The 12,642-nt window shown below is 40.8% G+C and overlaps 1 protein-coding gene across 3 annotated transcripts in view; it reads left to right on the top strand.

Annotated features, from left to right (window-relative positions):
- CFAP95 (cilia and flagella associated protein 95) overlaps window positions 1-8,160 on the top strand; it is a 29,907-nt gene extending 21,747 nt beyond the window's left edge. Inside the window, exons 7-8 of one of the 3 annotated variants that reach the window (XM_077344832.1) lie at window positions 966-1,151; window positions 7,961-8,160. Coding sequence is in view for 1 of the 3 variants with exons in the window: in XM_077344835.1 (XP_077200950.1) it covers window positions 7,869-7,973 (105 nt within the window). In the remaining 2 variants the exon portion in view is untranslated. Of the gene's footprint in view, window positions 1-965; window positions 1,152-7,868 lie in introns of all 3 variants that reach the window. The other 2 variants (XM_077344834.1, XM_077344835.1) reach the window with 2 other exon arrangements.
- Window positions 8,161-12,642: the final 4,482 nt, after the last annotated feature.

Here is a 12,642-nt window from a genome sequence, read left to right as displayed (position 1 = left end):
CAAGCAGGCCCTTGCTTAGGGAAAGTGACCCTTCCTTATTCCCACTCAGGATTCTCCTCCTCCTGAGTGAGAAAAGGCCACGAAATTAATTTGACACATTGTTTCTTGGCCTGATATGTTAGTTAACAGAGAACTTGGAACATACTCAGGATACTCAGTTCTTTGTAATATAATTTATGAAGTCTTACAGTAGAGAAAAGGAGAGAACAGAAATAAATTTATAATCCAACATTAATCAACGTTTTCTAAGAAAAAGTCCCCAGAGTTCTTTAAATTCTTCTGTTCTGGGGACATATTCAGAGCTGAGGATGTCACAACCATCAAAGGAGGAAATACATGCAAATTTGTGCACACATGCACGAACACACATGCACACAAGTCAGACATGCTACCAAGTATCCGTGTGTCTGTATCCTGAGATTTGAGTCAGATTTCTTTTTTTAAATGGGACTGTGCCACAGTATTACCTTGAAATCCTGTCTCTGGATCCTAACTTTGTGTATGTGAGAGTTAGGGTAGCAGCATCAGCATGCCTTTTCTGCCTTGCCCGTTTTTAGATTTCTTGGATTTATAATTAGGAGAGGGGCCCAGAAGCTCATGTGTCACAGAAAATACTTCCCTACTATTTGCCTTCTTTCAAAGTAGCCATATGACTAAAATGCAACATGGAACTTTGTTTCATGATACTCTGTGCAGCCTTTTGCTGTTATAAATTTGTGATATTCCCTAGGGAAGCTTCAGTGAAACTTACAGAGCCTGTGTTAACATTGTCTTTTGGATCATGTGCACTAATTCGTTTTCCAGATGAAACATCAGTCCAAGTTAGCTCTTTCCCCAGCAGCCACATAACTATCTGTAAAGACGTTTCCCTCCTAGTAAATACAGAGAAGGCTTGTAGAGTGACCCACCCAGGAATTACCAAATGAATCTTGTTATCATCTGAAGCCTGCTTTCTGTTTAACTAGGGAACAGCTGAGAGCTGATGCAGATGTTATTCTTGGACTTATCTGTACAAAGGCTTACTTGCTCACATTAGCAGTATGTACAAAGACCTGTTTCTGGAAGATTACAGTGTATTCAGCAAGTCAAACTGATGGGAAGAGCTATAGTCATCTTTGAGCAACTCCCCCGACATTATGCTGCTTATATAGGTAAGAGCCAGTTGCATGAGCACTTTAACAAAAAACTCTGGAAGTAACTCTTGTACAGGTTCAGGCTAGAGTTGCTTTTGCTTTGTTTGAAGTACCAAACTTCCAATTAACTGTATTGGATATCAGAGTTTGAGCAGCAATGATTAACATGAAGCATGACAATTAATGCAAAGCATCGTAGTTAATGAGCCACAATCCCTAGATCTTATTAAATTGGATGCAAAGGCCATTAGGAACCATTTATGCAGAGACAATATAAGTAGATTTAGGTCATCCTTTGCTTTTTATAAACAAAAGGAACTCTACTGGAGAGCATAAAAATGATAATTTAAAATAGAGCAATAGCATAATCAAGATAGTTCTGTTGTAATGGCAAGTAAATGGAGCTACTCTGTACTACACCATCTTCAAAACAATAGCATTCCAAGAACTGGGTTAATTATATTCATTCATTCATTTATCTATTTATTTATGTGATTTATATCCCACCACTCCCATACAATGGCTTGTGGCAGGTCACCAAGTCCTCATTAAAATCCCATTAAAACCCCCATTAAAAGGATATAGTGATACAGTATAAAAAATACACAAGCCCTGCACCCAAGACTAATACCCACTATCAGGGAGGAGAGGGGGCCTAGCTAGCAACACCCAGGTGCTAACACCAGCCCTGGGGGGGGGGGAGTTCTTCCAGTGATCTTCCTCACTCCCTTGGCCTAAACCAAAGACCTGGTGGAAGAGCTCCGTTTTGCAGGCCCTGCAGAATGTGGAAAGCTCCCCCAGGGCCCGTAGCTCACCCTGGAACTCATTCTACCAGGTCGGGGCCAGGACCGAAAAGGCCCTGGCCCTGGTCAAGGTTAGGCGTGCCTCTCTCGGGCCAGGAATCAAAAACAAATCAGTGCTCGAAGACCGTAGAAGACCTTGTACTATACACAGGATGAAGATAAAATGGATGTGATGAGTACCATTTAGAGAGAGTTGTGTTGTGTTTCAAAACTTTCTGATAAGGGCTTTGTTTCTGGAAGAGAGGATAGATAACATAGAATGGGGGTCATCGTGTCCACACTGAAGCTACACAGTTTTTGGAACATAGTAGCCCTTTTTAGTCATTACAATTTAGGCACGCAACTCATGTTACCCATGATCTTCAGGATATACATAGCATTTGGTATGAATAAGGCAATGCTTCAGTACATGTATTCACATACCCTAAGGAAAAGGTAGGGTGGGATCTGAGCATGGAAACTGAAGCACACAATAACTCATTCAGGCAAAATGTTGACCACAATTTAGGCTTTTGTGAGGTTTGAGTACCAAAATTATAATGACTGAAAACAGCTACAACTATGAGGTTGAGGGGCTTCCCCCTCCCCTTTTTTTTTTTTTTTGCAAACTCATTTTACGTGGACTGTTGGGAAACTGTTCAAAAGACTGGGATTTGAGGGCACTTTTTTGCACATCAAAATAAAAGGGGGAAAGGAAATGGAAAAGGATTCACTTTTTTTAATGGGAAAAGTTTTGGTCATCATTGTACTGAAACTTTGCCTATTGTAATAATATCAGGTACTTATAGCATTTCTTATTAATGGTAATGGAATCAGCAGTAATAGAATAACAGACTCATAGAATAATCGAGTTAGAAGGGACTCCCTGGGTCAACTAGTCCAACCCCCTGCACTATGCAGGACACTCACAACCCCATCAGTCATCCCCTTGAACCTTCACAAAATCAGGCTCTCTGTCAGATGGCCATCCAGCCTCTGTTTAAAACTTTCCAAAGATGGAACCCACCACCTCTCGAGGAAACATGTTCCACTGAGAAACCGTGCTAATTGTCAGGAACTTTTTCTAGATGTTTAGATGAAATTTCTTTTGCATTAATTTCATCCCAATGGTTCTGGTCCATCCCTCCGGGGCAAGAAAAAACAACTCTGCTCCACTGTTCCACTGAGAAACCCCTGTAACTGTCCCTTATTGAGAAAAGAAGCACATACTTCAAACCCTGGGTTCCCTACTCCACTATATATCTAGAATAAGGTGTAACATGGGCCCTAGATACATGGTGGTATAAAGATGCCAGGCTCCAGATGGAACCTGGAGATACCCTGGAATAGCAGCTCATCTCCAGACCACAGAAATCACTATATTCTCCAGAATATAGGTGCTTTAGGATAGAATCTATAGCATTGTAGCTTACTGAGGTCCCTGTCCTTCCCAAGCTCCATCATCAGATCAACAGGAGTTTCTGAATCTTAATTTGACAACTACCCCCCCTCACATTCCCCTCGGGGGAATCTAGCAACACTAAGGCGGACTCCCTTCTGGTGCGGGTAATCAGGAGTAAAGAGATGGAGGAAGAGAGATGAGCCATTGAACACTTTCTCAATCTACATTTTACTTTATCCAAATCATCCCTCAAACACTTTTCCTTTGTACCATATCCCTACACTGAAAATCTCTTGGGATGAAGCCACTTGGAAGTTATCTGAAGTGAAGAAATGAAGGTTGGGAATGGGTTAAGAGTTCCATCCCTTCCGCAGCTGCCTCTCTGCTCCTGATCATGCCTGCAGGAAGTGGCTTTTCCTTATTTTAAGAACCATCAAGCTATGATTACATGTATTTTTACATAATGTGTAGTTTGGGTTTGAGACTATAACCAAACCTTTTGCTAAACCATTTTTCCATACAACCAAATGTGAAGATATAATTTACCTCTGCCAAAGAATAAGAACTTCATATGCATCTATTCTGAAAGCAAGTCTATGATAGAAATACATCATTAGATAATCTTTTATAGTAGAAAGGAACCAGCCTCTTCCGTACCTTTAGGGGATTAAGTGTTATTCTTGAAAAGATAATCCTGAACAAGCAGGTTTTAAGCTGTCTCTCTGAAACAATATTTCTGTTTCTGTGGCAACCATCCCTCCTTGGAATTGTAGTCTAAGCTCCCCCCCCCCACACACACACATATACTATCACCACACAAAGTTGATTCAGCAGAATGGTTCTACATCTGTCAAAATATTTTGTCTTCAAAACCGTGAACAGATGCCATGGTAGCACAACTATGGTCTTGGAATTCAAGTTCGCTGCACAATGTGGTTCAGTTGGTAATTTTGCACTCTGGACCTATTCGTCTTGGGGGGGGGTGGCTGTAGAACAGAGATGAGATGATTTAAAACACAGTTTAGAGAAGGATGCAGATGCTTTCTTCACTTTCCACCCTTCCCCCCTGAAATCCTCTCCTTGCTTCCTCTTGAATTTCACACAGCTGGACTTATTTTTGCCCTTTGAGCCAGCTCTGGAAAAGCAGGGCGGGGAGGGGGGTTAAGCAGTTGCAGTGGAGGCAACACTCCACCCAGTACTTTTTTTTTGCTTGAAATCAATGAATCTCCATGTTTCCATCTCCAGCAGACCTGTATTCTGTGGCACTGACTGACTAAATGCCTGGCAACTAATTTTGCAACCTGCTTCCCATCAGCTACTCTTGCTCTTGAAACCATCCCTTGTCCTGCCTGGCAATTATGTGGCACACACACCATTCTGATGTCTGCCATCATGTCTACTTAGAGCTCAAGGGCCCCTTCTTAAGCAAAGATTCATAATATTCAAGGTGGAGTACCCAAAAAGCAAGTTTGTGCATGCCCATATCAACTGTGACGTACACCAAACTATTATTTGCCAGTTGCTCCTTTAAATGCACAGAGATTTATAAGGTTAAGCTTTAAAAAAATATATATCCTGGCTTTCTTTGTGTAAATGTATTCAAGGTAGCTTATTGAGTTAATATACTACAGTATAATTCATATAATCATATGAAATCCTTAAGAATAAAACACAATAAAGCCCAGGAATGGCCCACAGACATAACAAAAACTATGCTTTAAAAAAAAAACAAACCTTCCGAAGACCAGTAATGGAGACAAGATGAAGTTCCTCAGGAAGGAAGTTCTACAATTTAGGTTCCTGCCAGACACAGCTGTGCTGGTTCCTGATGCACAGCCTCCTTAAAAGACCTAAGTTCTGGAATTTTGGATTTCAGCCATTTAGAGATTTCAGGGTCAAAACCATTTGGTATTTCAATGTCAGAAACTCTAAGTAGGAACTGATAATTTATATCTATTTTATTAATGGAATTTTTATATTGCCACACCGAGCAAGCTGGCTCGTGGCGGTTCACAACAAAATCATAAAAACAATATACAGCATAAAATTATACAATCCCATTAATAAAAACAACCCCCCCCCCCAACAACAGATAAAATGGCGGTACATAGTATGCAAGCTTCCTTTCCTTGCTTCCTTTCATGGAGGCTGCTGAGCAAATGGAGCCAAATAAAATGCAAAAGCTGACAATCCACAACAGAGCCCAGTTGTAGCTCTGATACCATCTGAGCCAGATGTGCACCATCATTTCTACAGTTTTTGAAGAGGTAGTAGTGTCAGAATCAGCTCCCATGCTTATGGGCTTATTATGTTGTTGTTGTTGTTGTTATTTTCAATTTATTTCCCGCCACTCCCTAAGCGGCTTGTGGCGGGTCACAATGTCTTTAAAACCCCATTAAAACTCTCATTAAAAGACTTAAAATCCATCACAACATGGCGGAACAAAAAAATCCCCCTCCTACCCCCATTGCTAAGGGGGGGCAGAGAAGAAGGAGGTCAACGATGTTCAAGAAGCCCTGGGGGGGAGCCGTCGATGTACCTCGCCGACCCCAGCCTCAACCATGGACCTGGCAGAAGGGCCAGGTTAACAGGGGAGGGCAGGAGTGTCTTCAATCCTCCCTTCTCAATATACGTTTTTGATCTCCCTCCCCACTGTAACTTTTGGCAGTCTTTAGCATGTGTCTTGGGAGCAATGCTGTGATAATGACAAAGATTCTGAACCCACTAGAGATATAGATTGGACTAGTAATGATCCAAAACTACACTAACCCCACTAACCTCTATGCATGAGATGAGTGTTTATAAATGTAATAGTGAGACAGAGAATTAGTGACTACAGAGAGCTTATTTTTAGGGTGACACCCCTGTGGCAAAAGTAAATGAGTGTCTGTACTTGTCATGTAAGAAGGCCTTTCCATATGAACGGTATAATGCCAGTCACCTCTACATCTGTTGCCTTTAATCCACTCTTTGTGTGAGCTCTGAAGCTTCCCAATACCATTAAAGGATATGCCCTTCCTATCATTTTGAGGGAATAACATGGTAACACCCTGCTGAACTATCATGTTCAAGTAATAATGACAATTCCACTTCCCTTGGGAATACCTACTCTCCAAAATAAGTTTTGCCCTTCTTCAAACAGGCAGTTACGAAATGAAGCTGATCATGTGACGGTTCAGTTTGCCTTACTGGACCATTTGTTATTAAGCAGGAGAGTGGGAAAATGTTACACATAAATACTTTGCCGTTCAGAACACTGGGCCTGAAAATAGATGCTAAAAAAACCCCAAGATTTTTGTTTAAACTGTGCTATGATATTCGGAATCTGCCTCTGTTGCATTTACTTCTTGTCTACTAAAGCTGAGCTAGTCAAAACAAAACTAATGTAATCCACAATATTATTTAGAATTTGTTTTAAAACTTATGATTTTGTTAATTCTTTGAAAGGTTGAACATGGTGTTTTTGTTACAATCTACTAATAAATTTACAGTCTGTATTTGTAAAATCCTTATAAACTATAATTCCATTTTTTTAAAAAAATCTAAAACTTGGAATTTTCTTCAGTAGCATAAACATTTTTCCTTGCTAGATTTCTCACCACCTAATTTGTGCAGTATGGCTAGAATTGTAAGCATTCTAAGGCAGACAGTAATTAATTGCTCCCTTTTTGAAAGGACTTTTTAGCATTCTCGTTTTCCTCACTTGTGTGTTCCTGCTGTTTCTGAGGCAGAGTCTGCACTTACTTTTTTATTCTATTGTCAATCCTGTTGAATTCAGATTGCTTTGAACTCGAGTCTTCCTTTCCCCCCCCCTCCCCATTGAAACAGGAAAGTCTTCTACACGTGGTTAGGGAGGCTCAGAAGAGGGGGGGGAGGCAAATGGAGACTCTTTCTTTGTTTTCTTGAAGGGGGGGAGAGGATCCAGGAAGTCAGAGGAGGGAGGAAAAGAATCCTTTCTTTTCTAGAAGGGGGGGGGGGACGAAGAAGGCACACAAAAAAATCCAAGGCCGACAGAAGTTGAGAGAACTTAGGGGCTTCTCCTTTAAGGCAGGCTTGTCACATGACCACCTGTAGCCAATCACGGGTCCTCTACCATGGAGGGGAGCCCAGATTCAAAACAATGCGATTTTCTGAATATATTCAGGATTAAAAGCAGTCTGAGATAATAAAGGTAGGGTGACTCCGGATCAATCCTTCTTGCTGCAGAAGGAAAATTAAAATCGCCCCAAATCCAAACGGAAATCGCATTCTGTGTAGAGGGCAGGGACTGAATCGATCTGGGGTTGGAATAAAAGCCCCGTGCAGTTTACACCTGAGGGGTAGTTCTATTCTGCACTTTTTCCCTCTATCCTATGGTCAGTTTGATATTGATTGCTGTATGTCCAGTATATCTCCCTCCAGATTTTTATGCTGAATATAAAACAATGTAATAATGAACCAGCCACTTAGAAGGAGTAAAGCAATAACAACAAAACCATGAAAGTGAGGAAAATTAGGATGTGGAAAAGCCCCTTAGTAACAGACTCCTTTTACTGTGTGGTGCTTTTTCAGACTACAGATAACACAAAGGAAACAAGTAGACACTTACCAGACCAACATTTCAGCAAAACAAGACATTTTGGACTATTTTTTCTCTGTTCTAGAGATGGCAGTTGAAGTCCCTGTGGTAATCATGATGAGTGAGGAAGATGAAAAAGACACAACCTCTGTTCCCTCGCTCTTTTTGCCCCGACTTTTCTTTCTGCTGGTCACCTTCAAGCGTCTGATATCAGAAGATGCTGACTGGGGTCCTAACGACTGATTAATAACTGTGACCAAATAAATGTTTCTGGTTCTTTCAAAATTGTCTTTTCTCATATAACCTTGAGGACCTTAGGGATGCCTTGGCAAAGGGAATTAGATCTTGCGGTACCAAGAATAACACAGTTTAGTCTTTTAAACTTTATTCATTGGAAGATGTTCATCAGTTATATATGAACAGTAATCTTACTTGTTAAGGTTCAAGTATAGTTTGTGTACATATCAACCAAAACAGAAAGCAGCAGATTGCATCTGCTGACCCCATCCTCTGAGCATTGATCAGGAAGTCTGCATAAGAACTATGAGTTGCACACACATGGGCTCTTTCTGCATTAGTGGTACTATGGATATTTGCCATCAGTACACCTTCTGCATGCAGAGTCTTGGTGCAAAAACCTGAGCTGATTAGTATTTTGAAACAATTTTCTCCATATCCAAACAGCGCAGAACAGGGGGATAAAAAAATGTAAAATTTTGGAAAATTTATCATCAGCAGAGATTGTTTTCATTTCATCACGGAACACATATGCTAGCCCAAAATGTTTACTCTCTTTGGAAAGGTTGTAGATTTTGCCACTGAGTCAAGGCTATGAAATCCAGACAAGCTATTTCTATCATCTTAAAATTATCTGCATAAGAGAAACACAACTTGGATTCCATGTGACATCTGAGTAGCAAAAGCTTAATTCTTGAACTAAAAATGTAAAAGGGGAATATTTAATTGTACAAAGTACCATGATGTGTGTATGTACTTGTTGCAACCTATATGTACCAGAATATTCTACTTTGAGACCCTATTCCTTGGTCAAATCTCAGTTTGCATAATATCAATTCAATGTTTTCTTTGATCAGAGACTATGTTTTGATTTGTGGTCATGGCAATACTTAAAAAAATTAAAGAAAATATCCTTTTAATTTATCTGATTAGCATTATTTTTGTTTGAATTTATTGTAACAAAAATGTTGAAAGATTATATTTATAGATGAAGGATGATATCCATGCAGATTACGTTATATCTTTAGTACATTTCTCCTGCCTCTTCTAGTGATTTTCTTATGGTCCATTTTACACATATAATTGCTTACTGTATATAAATATAGGAATAGATGCCAAGAAATTCTATCTCCTGAAACATTCCTTTGCTGCTTCTGTGAAAATTAAAAGCTGGGAAAATGTCTGGCATGGCATCCAAATCTTTTGGTGTGCTGACATAAGAGACTGAAATGAGTTGAGGAAAAACAGCTGTTTCTGATATGGAAGAAAGCGCTATTGCTAAGAGGCATATGACTGTAAAACCAATACAGGCAGAGGGGAGGTTTAGCTTTTGAACTCATTGAAAGCTTTGGGAGCTGCATTTGTTTTATAAGGTGAGAAATGATCATAGGAGGTAAGTTGCTGAAGGAAACAATATATTTGTTTATTTAATTTTTTATACTGCCCTCCCAGCAACTTGAGTTGCCATGAAAACGCTAGAGGGCGTCTGAGTCTGCCATGAAAACGCTAGAGGGCGTCACCAAGGGTCAGACATGACTCGGTGCTTGCACAGGGGATACCTTTACCTTTTACCCAGCAACTTGGCTCAGGGCAATATATACAGTATGATATATAACTACAGTGATTAAAACAAATGAGATTTAGATTTGCAATGAGTTTTAAATGGCTAGCACAGACAGGTTTAAAATATCAGCAGTAACAGGGGGGAGGGGGGGAGAGCACTCACCAGCCTCCTGCCAGCTCTGTCAGGGTTCTGAGGCAAAGTGAAGGAAGTTACAGTTGGACACGGCAGTTAGGATAGCCTTGGGGCGAAAAGGGCTGGCGCAGCCTGTACAAGCCTCCGTTCTCATCCCCTTTGGCAGCCCTACTGACCTCTTCTCCCTTTGGTGGTCACGAGCAGATTGGCAGCGATGTCTCCAAATTGCCCCTGGCTGGGCTAGGTGGCTGGGCCCTGTCAGAACTTTGGCTTTGTCCCCCCCAACTGGCTGGAACTCTGGCATGTCCTGGTGAGGGCCCAATCGGAAGGTGCTTTGCACCTTCCAATCGGGCCCTCACCTGGCCCGGCCCCACGCACTCTCCACCCACTTAAGCCTTAGCTTTTTATGTTTATACAGCCACAGTTGTATAAAGATGACCTTTATATTCCCAATGTCATCCATAGGTATGAAAATATATGGGAATTCTAGTAATGTTGAATAACTTGGTTTTATCATAATGCAACTTGAATTATGCTGAAGGAGAAGAAATCTCCCTTATATACCACTCCACTTTCATTAAAACTCTTCACATTACAACCATCTTCTATGATAAGGAAGAAGGGATTCTCATAGATTATGCTCAGGTGGTTCACTTCCAAATATTATCATGTTGAGAATTTAAAAAATACAAGGGTGATCATATTTTTTATGTTTGTTCTTTCTTTTCCTTGATGTATACACATAGAGGTATAGGTCTTTTCATTTTATCAAAAGGATCAGTTGAATAATTTGCTAGAGATTTTAGACAAGAATAAGGGGAACAAAATCAGAAAGGATTACAGAAATGGGAATTTACAGAACAGCATCTCCCGGGTTGGCATTATTGCTTGAACACAGTTGATAACGGTGAGCACAGATGTGTCTTATACAGCAAATAAGGCAGGTTGGATGGGCATAGCAGGTGCCTCAAATTGACACTGATCAGCACTAAAGAAAACTAAGGTAACATTCTTAAAAAGTAACAGTTGCAGGATTTAGTCAAGGTCAACCTTAATTTAATGCAAATTGGATGCAAATAAAACGCAAAAGATTTGCAAGTTTTGTGCATAGCAATGCACCTGCCAAAAGAAATCCGCCTATGTGGCAGCTCATTCCCTTCCACTTAATTTCATTAGAATTGCTGTAGGTTTTTTTTAGTTGGGCTGACAAAAGAATCCTCCCCATATTCTCAAGAATCTTTTGGCACTTTGCCAAAAGAAACAGACAGGGTGCCCCACATTCAATGTAGCCTGAGTGAAAATTCCATTCTGGTGAAGTTGTGTTTCAGTGAAGTTTTATCTATCTTATCTACAGCTGAGCTTGTGGTTTTGGTCCTGACCTTGCACATGGTTTTGCTAAACTGCTGAAGGAAGGAAGAAAAGGATTTTTATTTGTTTTTCTTTGAGCTTTGGGATGCTTTAAGATGCATTAAGAAAGCTAAACACAGATCATTCTGCATAACAGTACATGAAATTGGCTTCCTCTTGTTTTCACTGTAACTCACAGTAGGGCATAGGCAAGCTGAGAACTTCTCTCTTGTTTTGTGTTGTGAAGGTCATGATTGGGTTGGAATGCTTTTAATAGCAATGGTGGATTATCTCTTAACTAATGCCCAGGAGCATTTTTCTCTTTGGATTGTTCTGTACTCTTCACAGGGTAAAGGTTCTATAAATATGGAACTGAAGACCTCCTGCCTGAATGTTCTTATTATTTGTTTTTAATACCTACATACAAATGGTATGTATGCTCTTGCTATGATGTGGTAAGCTGAAACACAAACACAGATACACACATAACTGCATTAATAGCAAAGTGCTGGACTGACACTATTTTAAGTGTCAACATCTGCGCACAATAGGTGAGCTTGGAAAAACTTTTATTTGAAAGCTAGTATAGACTAGAAGTTAAAATAGTAGACTTAGGAGAGGATGATTTTTTAAACCCATTTTGAACTTTAAGTTTCTCTCCCCTCTTATCTGTGCCTTTCCTACCTGGATGAGGTGCAGCTTACGGCTGTACCTAATGCCAGGAATTTTCGATGCCTATCTTTCTATGGAGCATCAGATCATGAGAGTTACCCATTTGGCATTTTACCATCTGTGCCAAGTGAAGCTACTAGTGCCCTATCTGTCTGTAGAACACTTGACTACAGTGATCCATGCAACGGTCACTTCCAGATAGGCTTCTGTAACTCACTCTATGTGGGCCTACCCTTATCTTTGACCTGGAGAAAGCAATTGATACAAAATTCAGCTGCTAGGGTTCTTATGAGGTCATCTTGGAGGACCCACATCGAACGTGTGCTGAGGCAGCTGCGCTGGTTGCCAGTTACCTTCCAGATCAGGTTTAAGGTTTTGGTTCTTACCTTTAAGGTCATCTGTGGCCTAGGCCCTGCTTACCTGAGGGACAGTTTGTCTCCTTATGCCCCCCGATGTGCCGTTCGCTTGGTGGGTTTGAATAGGTTGGTTATCCCCAGTCCCCGAGAGGCATGCCTAGCCTTGAATAGAGCCAGGGCCTTTTCAGTCTTGGCCCTGACCTGGTGGAATGAGCTCCTGGAAGAGCTAAGGTCCCTGACAGAGCTATCACATTTCTGCTGAGCCTGCAAGACAGAGCTCTTCCACTAGGCATTTGGTTGCGCCCAAGCTAGGAATAACAGGTCTCTCCCGGTATAGGCCCCCATAGGCTGGACATCACTATTCTATCTCCAAATTTCCAGATACTTTCCAAGTGGAAGTTGATGGCGCTTGATGACGCTTTACACTCATAGGAAACTGAAATAGGAAGCTTGCATGTA

This window comes from Paroedura picta, chromosome 7 (assembly GCF_049243985.1).
Source record: "Paroedura picta isolate Pp20150507F chromosome 7, Ppicta_v3.0, whole genome shotgun sequence".
NCBI lineage: Eukaryota > Metazoa > Chordata > Lepidosauria > Squamata > Gekkonidae > Paroedura > Paroedura picta.
Note: the sequence above shows the minus strand (reverse complement) of the source record. Positions and strands in the feature narration are given on the sequence as shown.